This window comes from Mobula birostris, chromosome 3 (genome assembly GCF_030028105.1).
Source record: "Mobula birostris isolate sMobBir1 chromosome 3, sMobBir1.hap1, whole genome shotgun sequence".
NCBI classification, from domain to species: Eukaryota; Metazoa; Chordata; class Chondrichthyes; order Myliobatiformes; family Myliobatidae; genus Mobula; species Mobula birostris.
In genome coordinates this window covers 18,964,154-18,983,295 of record NC_092372.1, presented here as the reverse complement: position 1 = coordinate 18,983,295, position 19,142 = coordinate 18,964,154, and the positions used below count along the sequence as shown (strand labels likewise).

The 19,142-nt window shown below is 39.5% G+C and overlaps 1 protein-coding gene across 3 annotated transcripts in view; it reads right to left on the bottom strand.

The window, feature by feature from the left end:
- Positions 1-219: 219 nt before the first annotated feature.
- rai14 (retinoic acid induced 14) overlaps positions 220-19,142 on the bottom strand; it is a 251,941-nt gene continuing 233,018 nt past the window's right edge. For all 3 annotated transcript variants that reach the window (XM_072252291.1, XM_072252290.1, XM_072252292.1), the window contains 3 exons: positions 12,431-12,580; positions 10,754-10,819; positions 220-7,445 (listed from right to left, as the gene is read on the bottom strand). In XM_072252291.1, coding sequence (XP_072108392.1) covers positions 7,368-7,445; positions 10,754-10,819; positions 12,431-12,580 — 294 coding nt within the window. In that variant the 3' untranslated portion in view covers positions 220-7,367. The remainder of the gene's footprint in view (positions 7,446-10,753; positions 10,820-12,430; positions 12,581-19,142) is intronic.

Sequence of the window (19,142 nt, the reverse complement as noted above, 5' to 3'; positions counted from 1 at the left end):
AATAAAAGCATGTTTTATTGCTCTTATGTCAATGTAGCAGTTAAAATTTATTTCAGAAGTGGTATATTTTACAAGTTCAACACCAGAGTTTACAAGCCAACATTTCACACAGACCCCAGAGATGTGCCCCATCTCAGTGCAACTTATCCTAAGCATTATACAAACATTTTAGGATGGGCTGGGTGTAGCTGGTGTCATATTAGACACTGCATTTTTATAAAAAAAAATGATTTTTAAAGTGGAGGAACTAGTAATATATTTTGCACAAAAACTGTTTGGCTTGACCTTAGCTTTCTTGTTAAGTGCATGAAGATAGCTTTTAGTTCAGACAGATATTAAATATTATTTTGATCATGAATTGGCTAAATAAATGGCTTCCAAATGAAGTCATCTGGATTATGCAAATGGTCATACATCAGCTTGAATGTGTTTTATCTAAGCCATGTTCACTTAGAAGAACAATATGATAGAATGAAAACAGTCCATCTGACCGTTTAAAACAAACATGCTGGAAATACTCAGTGGGCCAGGTCCTCTAAAGGGGAAAGTAGGAGAAATGGTTTTATTATTTCAACTTGATTAGACACTGAGACATCAGAATTGAAAGAATGCTTGATTTCTAACTTCCAGTTGAAGAGACAGAGAAGTGGTGGAGAGGAAGGAAAATATCCAATGTTAGTTTTGGGGTGGGGTGGGGGGGGGGATTGCGAAGATACCAAATGAGATGAAAAGAGATGAAAACAAATACTGGAATTATGAGACACAAAATGCAGCAGATCCTGGAAATCTGAACTAATACAATGATCATAATGTCCATTAGGGCAGCATTTGAGGAGAGAGAAAATAGAGAATAAAATCTTACAGATTGATTATCTTTCATAAATGTATATAGCACTGGAACGGGCCTTTTGACCCTCCCGTCCATACTGACCATTTCGCCCAGTTGCACTTCCCATTTGCCTACACGAGGCTTATATCCTTATACGCCTTGCCCATTTAAGTCCGTCATACATGCCTCTTAAATGTGGTTACTGCATCTGAATCCACCACCTCTTCTGTCAGTGCATTTTAGATATCGACCACACACTCTATAAGTTACTCCTCAAATGATCTTTAAAACTTCCTCTTTATTTAAACCTACGCACTCTTCTTTCACATACTTCTACTGTGGGGAAAATACTTTAACTACCTAGCCTATCTTTGCCCCTGTATCCTCTATACCTGTTTAATTTTTCAGTCTTCTTCAACCCAGGTGAAACAAGCCCAACTTGCTGAATCTCACTTAAGTCCAGACAACTTACTGCACTCATCTCCTCTGCAGTCTTTTCAGGCACCATTACATCCTTCCTATAATGTGGTAATCAGATCTGCACTCAATGCTCAAAGAACAGCCTAATAGTGTTTTGGAAAGTTGAAGCAATGTCCCAACTTTTATATTTTGTGCTCTGACCTATGAAGAAAGGAATATGCCTTCACCACCCTACTCAACCTGTGTAGCCACTTTTAGGGAACTGTGGGCTTAGACCCTCCCCCAGGACCCAAGTCTCCGTTCATCAATACTTTAGTGTCTTACCACTTACTGCATAAGTTCTACCACTATTTGATTTCCCAAAATGCATAACCTCACACTTGGGATAAATTCCATCTGCCAATATCCCACACAACTTTCTATATCTCGACATAGCCTTAAATACCATTCCTTGCTGCTCACAATAATCTTCATGTCATCTGCAAATTTGCTAATCAGACCTTCTACATTCATGTCATTAATATGTATAACAAGCAGCGAAGATCCCAGCAATGAAGACTGCAGTTTCCAATCAGAAATTCCCGCAGCTATCCTCTGACTCCCATCACCAAGCCAATTTTGGATCCACTTAGCCATCTCACCATGATTCCTACAGTATTGTGCAAAAAAAAACCCAATAAATTTCATGATATATATGAGCGATGATAAACCTGATTATGATGTGTCTTCTGTTGTGCACTGAGAGTGGGAAGAGGTAGGGAGAGGGGAATTATAATTAGGAAGAGGGGAAAAGAGAGGGGAGGGAGTGAGAGGCATCAGAAAGACATTCTGTAATGATCAATAAACCAATTGTTTGGCATCAGGTGACCTTGCTTAGTCTCTCAGCGCTGGGTATATCTGCATCAACAACCCCCCCTCCCCCCCCCACCCCTGGCAGTCCTTTTCTGCCACCTGTACCACACACTTCTACCCTCACCATTCCCAACATCTTTTGTTCCCGCCAGATTTACAAACTCGCTCTCCGCTCTGGAAGCTCAGCATCAGCCATATGGATCAAATGGAGATCTTTGAGAGTGGTCTAACAATCTGCATTTGATCTATCCAAATGGAGAGAAAATCACATTAAGAGTACCCACCACAACAGGCAGCATTGCCCGATGGCCACCCATTTCAGTTCAACTTCTCTTTCCCATATGTTGATCCATGGTCTCCGCTACTGTCATGGTAAGACCACTCTCAAGTTGCACTACTTCTGGTAATTTCTCCCCCTCCTCCTCCTTTCATTTTCCATTTTCCATTTTGGCTCCCCTCCTATCCCTTTCTCTTCTCACTGCCTACCATCTCTCTCTTCCTCCTCTTTCTCCTATTCATACTCCTCTCCTGTCAGATTACTACTTCTTTGGACCTTTACCTCTTCTACCTATCACTTACTAGCTTCTCACTTCATCCACCTTCCCCCTCCCTTAGCTTCACCTATCACCTGCCAGTTTGTTTTCCTTCCCCTCCCTAAACCTTCCTACTCTGGCTTCTACCCCCTCTTGGCCGAAAAATGTTGACCCTATAGATGCTGCCTGACCTGCTGAGTTCCTCCAGCATTTTGTTCCCGCTGCTCTGGACTTCCAGCATCTTATGTTTAAGATCAAAAGTATTGAATAGATTACACAAAATTATCTAAGTCTTTAATTTGTTTTGAAATCTTATCTAATTCTACTTTAGTCTATTTTTTAAGCTTAGCTGAATAAGAAATGATTTGACCATGTAAAAATGCTTTAAATGTATCCCATATGATTAATTTAGACGGACCCTCTATATCATTAAAAAGAAAAAATTCTTTTATCTGGGTTTCAATGAAACTGACAAAGTCAGAGTTTTGCAATAATGTCTGAGACATGTGCCATGGTGGACAGGCAAGAATGGCATCATCAAATTCAAAAGACAAACTCAGAGGCGCATGATGTTTATGCATAATATTTATGCAATTTCCCCTAATATTGATTTATTCAAACAAAAGGTGGAACTTCAATCACAATATAACCTATTATTAACTCATCCTATTGAAGGCTATTTGCTTAAGTTAAAGAGCCAATTTTATATGTTTGGAGATAAAAATAATAAACTGCTTGCATCTCAATTAAAAACGGCTAGAGCCAAAAGGCAAATTTTGAAAATCCATAGGAAAGATGGTACCCTGGCTTGGGAATATGAAGAAATTAATAAGATTTTTCAAGATGTTTATACTGAACTTTATAAATCTCAATGTCCAGTAGATTCTTCTAAAATGAATGCTTTCTTATGAAAGATTGCTTTTCCTAAAATTTCTATTGAGGATCAAAAAACTCTTGATGCCCAGATTACACAAAATTAAGAAAAAAATAAAGGTGTAGGTGAGTTGCTGCTTCACTGAGTAGTTGGTTCCATTTACAGAAGTGAATTAGTAAAAAGGGGTTGCCTCTCCTGTGGTTATATGGGACAACGCATGGAGAAGGGGAGAGAGTTTTTGAGTTAGAGTAGTGCACCAACTCCTTATGGAGTGCTCAGCCCCTTCAGAAAGCAAAAGGGAGGAGAGGGGGAAGTATGTCTGGTGGTACATGGTACTGAAGGTGCTTGAAATTAGAGATGTTGATCAAGTAGAGGTGGCAACGGCGGGGGGGGGGGGGGGAGAGGACACCAGAGAGGAGTTTGAATAGGGCAGTAAATGGAATAAATGTCAGGAATCCCTGTCAAGGAGAAGATACAACTACAGTTATGGGAAAGAAAGGCATTTCACAACACTAGGATAGATGGTATCTTCACTGGTGAATGGGTGAATGGAATAGCATCCTTACTGGAAGTCATTGTGTGGGTGGGAGATGGGTGCGGAAGGTCCAGTCTACAGAGTGACTGGAGTCTGCTTGTCATGGATATTGGAACTTTTGACTGGGAGAGATAAAATCAAGGGAAGACTCAGAGGTGGACCACCAGGAGGGAGCATAGTGGAAACCATCACTAGAAGCCTAGGCAGTTAACAAACCTACATCACCAGCTCTGCTATCACTTGTATCATTCAGTCTTTCTTAATCTTTATGCTCTGTACTTAACTTTCCTTTTCTGAAACATCAAACATTTGAGTTTTGATGAAATATCAGCAAACTGAAACTTTAACCGTCTCCGCAAATGCTACCTGATCTGTTGAATATTTTAAACATTTCCTCTTTTATTTCATATTTCCTTTATCTACATTTTTCACTCTTAACCTTAAACTTCAACTGCTACAGAGAATGATAGCTGTATTTTATAATTTCCTATTCAAATATTGAATATGCTTTAACAATTCAATCACTTCTATAAACCATATTTTCTAATACTTTCATCTTACACACACTAGTAAGAGTAGTCCTACAGACTAGCTAGAATTCAAATCAATGCTCATCCTGGAGCCTGATGTCTATCAGAACGCTACAATTGGTTTGGATAGCCCATGGGCAACAGGAGGGCTGCGGGCATGGAACACCACCCAAGTTATCTTTCAGTGAAATCCCTATTTTACATTAATTTGTACTGTGCAGGCAGTGTTATATTGTTCACTTTTTAACTTGGTGTTGCAAATACACCTTATGCTAAACGTCAGTCTTCTGGAATCTATATTTTTATTTGTTAATTTATTTGTGTTAATATTACTTTAAGTGTTGTATGTGTGAGTTATATGTATTAAGTTTTGCACCTTGGTCTGAAAGAACATTGTTTTGTTTAGTAGAATACATGTACAAGGTAGAATGAAAATAAAATTGAACTTGAACAGTGAACAGTCAACGTTTAGTGGTGGTTTAATATAAACAGGTAATAAAGCAATTTTAAAGAAAATATTGAATGTGAATTAAAAATACCCTTATCTAGCACATTTGTTTTAAAACTGTAAATTTCTTCACATATTTTAGAAGAGTAGGTTAAAACATTTTTAAAAACAAATATAAGTAGTTCACAAAAAGTTCAAAATTACATGTGCAAACAATTCCAGTGGGGCAATGCACAATATAAATGCTGACCATTAATTATTCCATGCTTTGCTTGTTTAGAAAAAAGTATAATCTCACTATCAACACTAGGTTAGTTTACACAACTCCAACTCCCAAGTTGCTGTTATTGTATGATTATTCCAAGTTAGTCTGTATTTAGCTTTCCAACAAGTTCAGTACTCCATGACAACTATTTTATGCACTCCCCCGCCCCCGCAAATGATTTTAACTGTATTTAAAATAATTCTTCTTCCAAGACTGATCTTCCAATGTTGCCAATTTTAATCAAATAATCTACAATCTGAACTGAAATGGGGATTATAATGCTGACCATGTTGGAACATCTAATTTAATAAAAAACAAATTGACTATCTAATCCAGTTACTTAGTAAAATGCATTTGTGCATTATTTCCTTTTAATGTAACTCTTCCATAATACTGAGCTTCTTAACAACTTTGATTTATTTTCTCACAGTGTCAGGATGTGAATGGTCAGATATTACATAGACACATAGAATGTGACATGCATATCTGTTCATTGTTTAGATTAGTTATTAAGTATGCTGTCAGATCAAATATTACGTGCAGCATTGTGCTGTAAATACTGAAAAGATTTTATTTTAATAACTAATTTTTTTTATCTGTTCCTGATTTAGAGAAGGTCACATAGGATTACAGAATAAGTAAAAAAAAACTTGTCAATAATCATTTAATTTACAAATCTATCACTTAACTATACAAATGGTACAATTAACAAGTTGCAATTGCAGTTTTGTATAGATCTACCAAAATTTACTGTACACTGTATAGCCTTTATGTAGCATATTGTATTCACATAATCAATTGAATAATGGCTTGACTTCCCAGGTACTGTTTCAAACCTTCAACAGGTCTGCCATTCAATTTTCTAGAAATGAACTAATGCATTAAGCTACTAACTAGTGATGTGATTAAATATCAGTAACTATTTCTCAAAATGCATAAAATAGTTTTGTTGGATAAGTACAAGGTAATAATTAATTTAAACCAAATAAATAAGGTTTCACAAAAAAAAAACTTATGATGGAGCAAAAGAAATTGCATTTCAACTTCTGCATCGTGTTGAGATAACAGGATGTGCCGTGGAGTTGAGTGAGCAATGAATGCACCATTAGGGGTGGGGGCGTGGGGAAGAGGGGAAGCAGATTTAAACTGGAATGCTTCAAAAGAAGAATAACAGCAAGACTTCACTAACTAGGCCAACAAAGACAAAAGAGAAAAACAATGTTGCTGTGATTCCTGGAGCAACACTTGATGAAGAAAGCCCTTAACTCCGAGTGGAGCCATCGGGACGCCGTCATGACGGCTTTTTTTTTAAAGCAGGCTTTCTTATTTTTACGAAGCCGAGCTTCTAGCTCGATGCTCAACCCAGCACAGATGGAAAGCCTGCAAGGGAGCTGGCTGGATTTGAACTCGGGAGCTTTCGCTCCGAAGTCCGGCGCTGATACCACTACGCCACCAGCCAGCCTCCTGGAGCAACACTAGTCAAAAAAAAACATGCAGAATTTTACAACTGATTTTCATGTAACCCACCTTTATATATTCCTGACTAACTTCTATCTACACCTCCAACCCAAATCTTTCAGCTAATTTCCCTGTTTTTCTCTTATTTGGCACAGCTTCCCCAAGGGTTACATGCACTGTTTGGGATGACAAGATGGCTTTAAGCTTCATCACTGTATTCTGTATCTGCACCTCAAAACAGCACATGCTATAATTTATCATCTACAAACGTATTTTGACTAGTAAATATCTGATCTTAGTTGCTTCTGGTTATTACCATAACCAAAAATATCATGATTTTGCCGCACCTACATTAAACGAGTATTAACAGACATAGCATAATGAAGTTCTATAAACTATTATGTTCCCACAGAAATTCACCATGGGCATACTTGAACAAACATACAGGCTACATACTGTGAAACACGATGGCAAGGAATACACAGCTAGTAGGTTGAACAAAGAAAGCATCTGAAGATTATTTTTCTTTGCAACTTTAATCAACCATTATCCCACAATTATTGTTTAACAGCAGTGACTAAAGAGTATTCAGCAATTAGCATATTTAGGTTATGTTATACATTTTACTTCATTTGTGTTGGAGCTTTGCACATGGTCAAAATCTGTTTCAGAGCTTTCTGAACATCTTCATCCATCTGACCCTGTAAAATAACATTAGAACAGCATGAATGCGTTATGTCAAAATTAAAACTTCTGGCTCCAAAACAGATGCAGTAGTGGAATTAAGGTCCTTAAGGTTTAGATTTGAAATTGTTTTTTTATCAACACATATACAGAGGTACAGTGAAAAGTTTGCCTTCCATTAGGTTCATATCGTTCAGATCATTACACAGTGCACTGAGGTAGTACAAAGTAAAACAATAACAGAATACAAAATAAAGTGTGACGGCTACAGGAAAAGTGCAGAATGGTAAAGAATAAGGTACAATCATAACGAGGTTGACTGTGAGGTTAAGCTTCCATCTTATTGTACTAGGGACCATTCAATAGTCTTACAATGCTTGAGGATGGTACCACACGAATAGAGGTCTCAGGATGCCACTTTACGGCATTTGTGGACAGTGCAGAAAAAGGAAGGTATTGGTAGTTTTAGCTAGAAAAAACAGGTTCCTGCCCACCCCCACCTCAGTACTAAGGAGGAAGTATCCTGAATACATTGCACAAATTTTACATGGAATGGAGTTTCTTAGTTTTTTTTCATTACACACACCTAACAGGTTTACTATAGATGCATCTTAACCTCTTAAGGAATAAGTCTAAACATCTCTGCTTCACCCTTTCAAACATGTGGGCCTTGGTCAGATGGTATGTAGAAAATTTAATATCACTTTTTTTTTAAAGAAAAGGCTTAACATTCAGAGAGGGTAGTGGGGCAGAGATACATCTCTACCAAAAGAGGTGTCAGGTGCCCCTTCCCTCTGCTGGCCTGCAGGTCACCCTTGGGCAAGGTGTATAGTCATATGAGCAGCTAGTGCAGATCACAAGTCCTGGTTATGCGACCACTGACACCAGGCAGACAATCTCTGAAGAGTATTGATAATGGTTGGGGTTGCCCATCTTGTAAAGACACTGCCCAGAGGAAGGCAATGGCAAACATACTTCTGTAGAATAAATTGCAAAAGCAATCATGGTCATGGAAAGACCATGATCACCCACGTTATATGACACAGCACGTGATGATGATGACAGCATTTAAAAGCTCCTCCCTACATATTTTAGAGAGTGCTTCTGCCATTTTCACTCTTATTTTCCTCAGCTCTCCACACCAGAGTGCTGACATGCATGTAAGTGCCTTTTTTCAACTATTTTTCCCTTAGTGATGACAGATACCAAGTATATAGTTTGTAGATAAAACAACATTCTGTCTTAACAACCCTCTGCCTCATCTATTGCTTTCAACTGTTTTTACTTATTTATAAAGTACTTCTATGTTCATTTTGCTCCTTTTTGTGTCCTGTTTTTCTGCTTTTACAATTTCCCCTACACTTCCTGCTTATTTAAATAGTGTACTATGAACCTGACATTTACCATTAGCTTATCTTTTTGTGTTTGTGCATTCAACTTATTTAATGATAGGGTACACACAATGACCGCTTTATTCGGTACAGAAGTGGAACACCGTGTGGTCTTCTGCTGCTTTAGCTCATCGACTTCAAGGTTCAATGTGTTGTGCAGGTTATTTGAATTACTATTTTATAGATTTGCTGAGTAGGCCCACAAGAAAACGAAGCTGAGGGTTGTATATGTAATAAATAAAGGCATCCGTTAGACTTGCGAGACCATGGATCTGCACCTGGAAAGTCTCCACTCTCCAGGGCGCAGGCGTGGGCAAGGTTGTATGGAAGACCGGCAGTTGTCCATGCTGCAAGTCTCCCCTCTCCACAACACCAATGTTGTCCATGGGAAGGGCATTAGGACCCATACAGCTTGGCACCAGTGTCATCACAGAGCAATGTGTGATTAAGTGCCTTGCTCAAGGACACAACACGTTCCCTCAGCTGGGGCTCGAACTCATGACCTTCAGGTTACTAGTCCAATGCCTTAACCACTTGGCCACGTGCCCACATTGGGGTTGCTCATCTTGTAAAGACACTGCAATACGTCCATTGACTAAAAACTTATTTCGAACTTCCTGTCAGCTTGAACCAGTCTGACTATTTTCCTCTGACCTCTCCAATTTTTGCCCACAGATCTGCCACTTACTGGATTTTTTTTTTAAATTTTTCACATCATTATCTATAAACACTAGAGACTTCTGTGCATAAAAATCCCAGGATATCAGCAGTTTCTGAGATACTCAAACCACCCCTTCTGGCATCAACAATCATTCCACAGTCAAAACACCTAGATCGCATTTCTTCCCCATTCTGATAATTGTCTGAACAACAAACTGAACTTTGACCATGCCTGTATGCTTTTATGCACTGAGTTGCTGCCACATGATTGGCTGATTAAATATTTACATTAATAAGCCGGTGTACAGGTGTATCTAATAAATTGGTCATTGAGTACATTGGTTAGGTTGCCATTACTTTCCTGATCCCTTCCCATCACCATTTGAATGTAACTAGCCTGAATCTCAGCAATCTCCTTCTTAATCTTTCCTGCTGCTCATTTAATATTTTCACAGTTTTACCAAAAAATTTTCCCTCCTGTTCAGCTTTCACAGATCCCTTTTGCAAGTCCCTGAAATTTGCCCTCCTTCACTACGGCTACCTTCTCATTCTTCTTCATTTTCTTTCAATGTTACCTCAGTGGAAATCTTGAGCAAAACACACACAAAATGCTGGAGGAACTCAGCATGTCAGGCCTCAGCTATGGAGAGGAAAGGAATCTTGATGATGGGTCTCAGCCCAAAGCATTGACTGTTCATTTCCCTCCATGGATGCTGCCTGACCTGCTGAGTTTCTCCAGCTTTTTGTGCATGTTGCTCAAGCTGTTCAATATATGCAGAGCCTCTTGTGTCTTCGTTGTCTTTCAATGAGTTCTAAAATGCTACCAGTTTGGGTCTGGCAACTTTATAAGTCTCTTACTTGGACATAACTTTCTCTTGTCAGCCACATACAAGTCACTTCTCCTGTTGCATTGAGTATTAAAGGGTATCTTTTATGCATGGCACATTTTAATGAAATAGGGAAAAGCTGGTCGTACAGAAATAGGTGGAACGATGCGGCTGTATCACAGATTCAGGAACACAGGTGCGGCCGATGTGCAGTTTACATGCTGTTCTGTGACAGGTGAGAGAAAAGCTTACAGAAAAGCAAATGGGGGTGATGGGATTTCTCTAAGGACTACTGTTGATGCAAAGGACTGAACAGTTTCTTCTACGCATTATTAAATATCATTATATGAAATATGAAAGAAATCTTTGAGAAATAAACAAACATGCCATTTCAGAATTCATGGTAAAGTGCCTTTTGAATATAAAAGGATTATTAAGGAGGCTTACCTGTACAGCATACAGAAGATGCATACGATAGACAGATACTACTTCATGGTGTCGTTGATTCGCTTCCTATGAATAAGATAATTACATTTCATAAATTGAAACAGTTTAAAAACACACACGAAGTACAATGACTGGAAAGTTCATGGGGGGGGGGTGGTGGTACTTTTCTTGAAGATGATCATCTTTACCAGTATCATCCCATGTAGTTCAATGTCAGATTTTGTTTGATAAACATCCTTTAGAACAGCTAGGATACTTTTACTACCTTGAAGTATCTGTGAGATGTTGTATTTTGTTCCAGATGATGAAAATGAACTTTATTTATTTTATTTAGAAATATCACAGGAACAGTCTCTTCAAGCCCAATGAGCCCACGCCGCCCAATTACACCCATGTGACAAATTTACATACTAACCTGTACATCTTTGGAATGTGGGAGGAAACTGGAACATTTGTACCAGAATATTTCAAAGTCTATACCTTATGCAGGGTAGCGTAGCAGTTAGTGTGACATTATTACAGGTCAAAGAGCTGGGGTTAGAGATCAATTCCAGTATCATCTCTCTAAGGAGTTTGTACATTCTTCCCCATGAACGTGTGGGTTTCTTCTGGGTGCTGAGGTTTCCTCCCACATTCCAAAGACATACTGGTTAGTAGGTTAATTGGTCATTGTAAATTATCCTGTGATTTGCCTCAGGTTTGTTTGTTTGTTTAATTGGTTATTTATTTATAGAATGATTGATTGATTGAGATACAGTGCAGAACAGTCCCTCCGGGCCATGCTGCCCAGCGATCCTCCGATTCAATCCCAGCTTAATCACAAGACAATTTACAACGACCAATTAATCTACCAACCGGTACATCTTTGGACCGAGAGAGAAAACCGCAGCAGCTGGAGAAAAGCCACACAGTTATGGGGAGAACATACGATCTCCTTAAAACTTTGGTGGAAATTGAACCCAGGTTTCTGTGCTAGCCACTATGCTATCGTGCCGCCCTAAATAGATAGGTTGCTGGGTGGTGAGGCTTGTTGGGTTGAAAGGGCCTGTTCTGCACTGTATCTCAATAAAAAAAAAAGCACTAAGAGGCAAAATCTGTATTACGAATCAACTCATCCCAGGCTTCCAGCCAGGTAACCAATGTTTCAATGACAAACTCTGCCACCTTCATCAGTTTATCCCTGATGAAGATGGCAGAGTTTGTCATTGAAATGTTGGCTATAATTGATACCTGCACCCAGCTGGAACCCTGAGAAGAGTTGATTTGTCATATACGCCGGGAAAGGACTAGATCGATTTTCAAAATCTGTATTTTTTTTAATTCAAAGATGGACTATCCCTATAATTGACAAATAAAGTAGAATAGAAGAGAAGAATGTATTGTGGGATCTCGGTAATTTTTCTGAACCCAGGGTTCCTTTGGAAGCCTAAGAATGAGTGGAAACTTGTTGCTTCACAATCATTTATTTTAGCAATTAAACAAAGGAACAGGTACGGAGCATATGAACTGTAGGACAGACACAGAAGCAAAGAAACAAGACGGTGCTTTTGCGTAACCTAGCAACATTATATTTCAGCTAAAACAAATTCCTGAGACAAGAAGGAACCAATGAAAAGCTGCAGTCATATCTTGCCAAAAGTATTAAAAAAACAACTGGTTCCAACAACATGTACTTACAGATAGCTGGTGCTGTAAATGTTTTACTTGCTGCTGAAGAACCTCTAGTTGTTGGTTTTGCCTCTTGAGAGTGTTTGCAGAGTAGGAAAGTTGAGAGAGACTGTTCAGTGCCTCCTTCAATTTGCTAACTTCCTTGGTGAGTTCATTATTCTGTTTAAATGCATGGAAGTAAGGTGTTAGAAGTGTGAGATAAATCTGCAGATTTATTAATGGTTGAACAATTAAAACTAAAAAGGAAAGGAATACAGCTGCAAGAGATCAGAATCAATGTGTGGCAAGTTCATGGAGGGGAATGGGAGTGCAAATCACAATTATGTTTGGATCTGGTGAAAAAAAAATGAATGGGAGAGCACTTCAGAGAGGGCTCATTGCTGCAGAGGATAAAAAAAAACAGAAAATTCACTAACACCCAATGGATAGATAGAAACATAGAAAATAGGTGCAGGAGTAGGCCATTTGGCCCTTTGAGCCTGCACCGCCATTCAGTATAATCATGGCTGATCATCCAACTCAGAACCCTGTACCTGCCTTCTCTCCATACCCCCTGATCCCTTTAGCCACAAGGGCCATATCTAACTCCCTCTTAAATATAGCCAATAAACTGGCCTCAACTGTTTCCTGTGGCAGAGAATTCCACAGATTCACCACTCTCTGTGTGAAGAAGTTTTTCCTCATCTCGGTCCTAAAAGGCTTCCCCTTATCCTCAAACTGTGACCCCTCATTCTGGACTTTCCCAACATCAGGAACAATCTTCCTGCATCTAGCCTGTCCAATCCCTTCAGAATTTTATATGTTTCAATAAGATCCCCCCTCAATCTTCTAAATTCCAGTGAGTATAAGCCTAGTCGATCCAGTCTTTCATCATATGAAAGTCCTGCCATCCCAGGAATCAATCTGGTGAACCTTCTTTGTACTCCCTCTATGGCAAGAATGTCTTTCCTCAGATTAGGGGACCAAAACTGCACACAATACTCCAGGTGTGGTCTCACCAAGGTCTTGTACAACTGCAGTAGAACCTCCCTGCTCCTGTACTCGAATCCTCTCACTATAAATGCCAGCATACCATTCGCCTTTTTCACCGCCTGCTGTATCTGCATGCCCACTTTCAATGACTGGTGCACAATGACACCCAGGTCTCGTTGCACTTCCCCTTTTCCTAATCGGCCACCATTCAGATAATAATCTGTTTTCCTGTTCTTGCCACCAAAGTGGATAACCTAACATTTATCCACATTAAATTGCATCTGCCATGAATTTGCCCACTCACCTAACCTATCCAAGTCACCCTGCATCCTCTTAGCATCCTCCTCACAGCTAACACTGCCGCCCAGCTTCGTGTCATCTGCAAACTTGGAGATGCTGCATTTAATTCCCTTGTTAACTCATTAATATATATTGTAAACAACTGGGGCCCCAGCACTGAGCCTTGTGGTACCCCACTAGTCACTGCCTGCCATTCTGAAAAGGTCCCGTTTATTCCCAGTCTTTGCTTCCTGTCTGCCGACCAATTCTCTATCCACATCAATACCATACCCCCAATACCGTGTGCTTTAAGTTTGCACACCAATCTCCTGTGTGAGACCTTGTCAAAAGCCTTTTGAAAATCCAAATATAGAACATCCACTGGTTCTCCCCTATTCACTCTGCTAGTTACATCCTCAAAAAATTCTACAAGATTCGTCAGACATGAATTTCCTTTCACAAATCCATGCTGAGTTTGTCCGATGATTTCACCACTTTCCAAATGTGCTGTTATCATATCTTTGATAACTGACTCTAGCATTTTCTCCACCACCGATGTCAGGCTAACCGGTCTATAATTCCCTGGTTTCTCTCTCACTCCTTTTTTAAAAAGCGGAGTTACATTAGCCACCCTCCAATCCTCAGGAACTAGTTCAGAATCTAAAGAGTTTTGAAAAATTATCACTAATGCATCAACTATTTCTTGGGCTACTTCCTTAAGCACTCTGGGATGCAGACCATCTGGGCCTGGGGATTTATCTGCCTTTAATCCCTTCAATTTACCTAACACCACTTCCCTACTAACATGTATTTCCCTCAGTTCCTCCATCTCACTAGACCCTCGGTCCCCTATTTCCAGAAGATTATTTATGTACTCTTTAGTGAAGACATAACCAAAGTAGATATTCAATTGGTCTGCCATGTCCTTGCTCCCCATGATCAATTCACCTGTTTCTGACCGTAAGGGACCTACATTTGTCTTAACCAATCTTTTTCTCTTTACATATCTATAAAAGCTTTTACAGTCAGTTTTTATGTTCCCTGCCAGCTTTCTCTCATAATCTTTTTTCCTTTTCCTAATTAAGCCCTTTGTCCTCCTCTGCTGGACTCCGAATTTCTCCCAGTCGTCAGGTGTGCTGCTTTTTCTGTTTAATTTGTATATTTCTTCTTTGGAATTGATACTATCCCTAATTTCCCTTGTCAGCCACAGGTGCACTACCTTCCCTGGTTTATTCTTTTGCCAAACTGGGATGAACAATTGTTGTAGTTCATCCATGCAATCTTTAAATGCTTGCCATTGCATATCCACCGTCAACCCTTTAAGTATCATTTGCCAGTCTATCTTAGCTAATTCATGTCTCATACTTTCAAAGTTACCCCTCTTTAAGTTCAGAACCTTTGTTTCTGAATTAACTATGTCACTCTCCATCTTAATGAAGAATTCCACCATATTATGGTCACTCTTACCCAAGGAGCCTTGCACAACAAGATTGCTAACTAACCCTTCCTCATTGCTCAATACCCAGTCTAGAATAGCCTGTTCTCTAGTTGGTTCCTCGACATGTTGGTTCAGAAAACCATCCTGCATACATTCCAAGAAATCCTCTTCCTCAGCACCCTTACCAATTTGGTTCACCCAATCTATATGTAGATTGAAGTCACCCATTATAACTGCTGTTCCTTTATTGCATGCATTTCTAATTTCCCGTTTAATGCCATCTCCGACCTCAGTACTACTGTTAGGTGGCCTGTACACAACTCCCACCAGGGGTTTTCTGCCCCTCAGTGTTATGCAGCTCTACCCATATCGATTCCACATCCTCCAGGCTAATATCCTTCCTTTCTATTGCGTTAATCTCCTCTCTAACCAGCAACACTACCCCACCTCCTTTTCTTTCATGTCTATCCCTCCTGAAAATTGAATATCCCTGAATGTTGAGTTCCCATCCTTGGTCACTGTGGAGCCACGTCTCTGTGATCCACAATGCTAACTTGCAACCTCCATCACCGAGGGCAGAAAATCCACGGAACATCACAACCTAGAGGGTTTCCTCATTCTGATTGGGAAATATACCACTGTTCCTTCTTCATTGCAAGATACAAATCCTGGTACCTCCTATTTAGCAGTACTTTGGGAACACTTTCACCAAAAGGACTTCACATTTCAAGGTGGCTCAGAGGAACCTTATGAAAGGTAATTCAGGATACACAATAATTGATGACCTCATCAGCAATGCCCAGATCACAAAACATGAATATGATGCTCTATTGTAAAGAATTCAGTGGCTTATATCAGTATAAAACCGATATAGATGAAAATGGATTAAGAAACCAGGTTAGCTTTATTTGTCACAACCACACTGAAACATCCAGTGAAATGCATTGTTTGTGTCAAAAACCAACACAGTCCAGGATTATACTGGGGGCAGCCTGCAAGTGCCACCATGCTTCCAGAACCAACACAGCATGCTCACAATTTACTAAACATAAAGCTCACGTCTCTGGAATGTGAGAGGAAACCGGGATACCCGAGGAAACCCACACAGTCACAGAGAGAATGTATAAACTCTTTACAGCCAGTGGTGGGAATTGAACCCCAACCCATTGCTGGTGCTTAAAGCATTATGCTAACCACTACACTACCATGCTGTCTATGAAAGAAACAAATAAAATATCCCTCATGCTAGAAATTTGAAAAAAAAACAGAAATAGTTGGAAGTACATAGCTGTGGTGTGAGAAATAAAAGGGTACAGAGAACACTTCTTCAAATTTTCCCTTTGTTCTTTTCTTTCATCTTCTTCACTCCCGAAACTTACTCTGTATCTGAAAATTTAATATATCTTTTCTGTTTCCAATACTTATGAAAGTTCATTGCTTCTTCTCTCCACGGATGCTATCTGACCTGCTAAGTATTTCCATTGTTTTATTTTAAGATTTAAAATATCAATGGGACACTGTGTAATATTTTTCCCAATAACCATAATCCTTAAAACAGCACCTTCTCCAATTTTAATACTTCAGATTGGGCATTACCTATGCAAATAATGCCAATATTGCTTCCAGCATTGATGGGGTGGGTGGGGGAGAGGCAAGTTCCAATGTTTTCCTAGTATATAACTATCCTTAAATCTTCTGCATTTTCTGTTTGAGAATACGAGGGGTGATTGATAAGTTCATGGCCTAAGGTAGAAGGAGTCAATTTTAGAAAACCTAGCACATTTATTTTTCAACATAGTCTCCTCCTACATTTACACACTTAGTCCAGCAGTCATGGAGCATACGGATCTTGGACCTCCAGAAGGTGTCCTCAGCAGGGGTGATTGATAAGTTCGTGGCCTAAGGTGGAAGATGAGTTTTATAGCTCTCGTTACATGCACATGCAGTTCAACTCTTTGAGTGATTATGCAGAAAGTTTGAAGTTAATAACTCATCAGGGGTGATTGATAAGTTTGTGGCCTAAGGTAGAAGGAGATGAGTTATTAACTTCAAACTTTCTGCATAATCACTCAAAAGAGTTGAATTGCATGTATATGTAACAAGAGCTGTATAACTCATCTCCTTCTACCTTAGGCCACAAACTTATCAATCACCCCTGCTGTGGACGCTTTCTGAAGGTTCAAGATCCGTATGCTCCACGACTGCTGGACTAAGTGTGTAAATGTAGGAGGAGACTGTTGAAAAATAAATGCGCTAGGTTTTCTAAAACGGACTCCTTCTACCTTAGGCCGGGAACTTATCAATCACCCCTCATAGCTTGCAAAATCCATACAGTTAAAGTAATGAACTAATATCTAAATATAGAGATAGATAGCAATAATTGAAGATCAAGAGAGGGAAGAATTTCTGAAATGTGCTTAGGCAATGCTTCCAGCATGTTTTTGGGAAATGTATCTGTCAAAATGGATCAAATTTCCGAGGGGAAGCAGATGAAAAGAGATGGATAGAGCTCTTAAAGATAGCGGAATCAAAGGTTATGGGGATAAGGCAGGAACTGGATACTGATAGTGGATGATCAGCCATGATCACAGTGAATGGCGGTGCTGGCTCAAAGGGCCGAATGGCCTACTCCTGCACCTATTGTCTATTGTCTATTGAAAAACAGAAATTGTAAGTAACTTCATAGGATTTAGAATAGCTATGGGAAAGAATATAGGTCGCTCCAAGTTAAAAGGTCAGGCAGCATTAATGGAGAGGAATAAAGAGTTAATGTTTCGAGCCAAGATCTTTTGTTATTCCTCTCTATAGATGCTGCCTGACCTGCTGAGTTCCTTCAGCATTTTGTGTGTGTTTCTGCAGGATCACTTCCTGTTTTCAAGTTAAAAATAGCGCTTTGGGGAAGGGCCAGTTTCAATGGGCTGAGAACAGATCTGACCTGGATAAACTTGGCAAGCAAAAGAGTAATTGAAAACAGGAGGCTCTTAAGAGCAGAGACGTTTCATCTGCAGTCTAGAATCTAGACTCTAGATACATCCCAGGTACAAATAAAGCCAGAACCATGGATGACCAATAAGATGTACAGTAAATACTGCAGAAAAAATGCATCTGATATGTAATACAAATGTAAACCAGGCTGATTACAGAAATACAAGAAATTCTGCAACTGCTAGAGGTGCAACACACACAAAATGCTGGAGGAACTCAGGTCAGGCAGCTTCTCTGGAGAGGAGTAAACACTTCATGTTCCTTCATCTGATTATAGAAAGTTGAGATGGGTTACTTATTAAAAGTCAAGGCTTTAGAGTGGTGCAGAAGAGAGCTTGTTCTCCCTGTAGGGTGTGAAGAGAATCTGGTAGAAGCACTTACAATGGGCAAAAACTGCTTCCATCAGTGGAAGGATCCAGAGCCAGGGCACTGATTGAAGGTAACTTGCAAAAGGACCAAAGCCAACATGGAAATTGTATTAAAACACAAGAGATTCTGCAGATGCCAGAAATTCAATGCAATATAAACAAAATATTGGAGGAACTCAGCAGGTCAGGCAGCATCGATGGAGTGAAGTTTCGGGACAACCTCATCAGGACTGGAAAGGAGAGAGTAGTAGTCCAAAAAAAAAAGCTTTTTCTTTAAAACACCAGCAAGTAACCATATTCTGGAATATAATGCTAGTACTGAAGTTTAATTCAATAGTAGCATTCAAAATGAAGCTGGATAAATATTGGAAGGGAATAAATTTGCAGAGGTATAGAAAAAGGCAGGAGTGGGACTATCTGGATTGTTTATACTTCAATCATTATAAATTTGAAGGTATGAGCTAAATGACCTCCTGCTATGCTTCAACCATTCTTGGGTTGTCAGAGTAGCATATATTACAGCGCTAGCTGTATGATCAGGGTTCAATTCCACCACTGTCTGTAAGGATTTTGTACGTTCTTGTCGGGCCCACATGGGTTTCCTCCAGATGTTAAGGTTTCCTCCCACATTCTAAAGATGTACGGGTTCGGATTCATGAGATGTAGACGTGCTATGTTG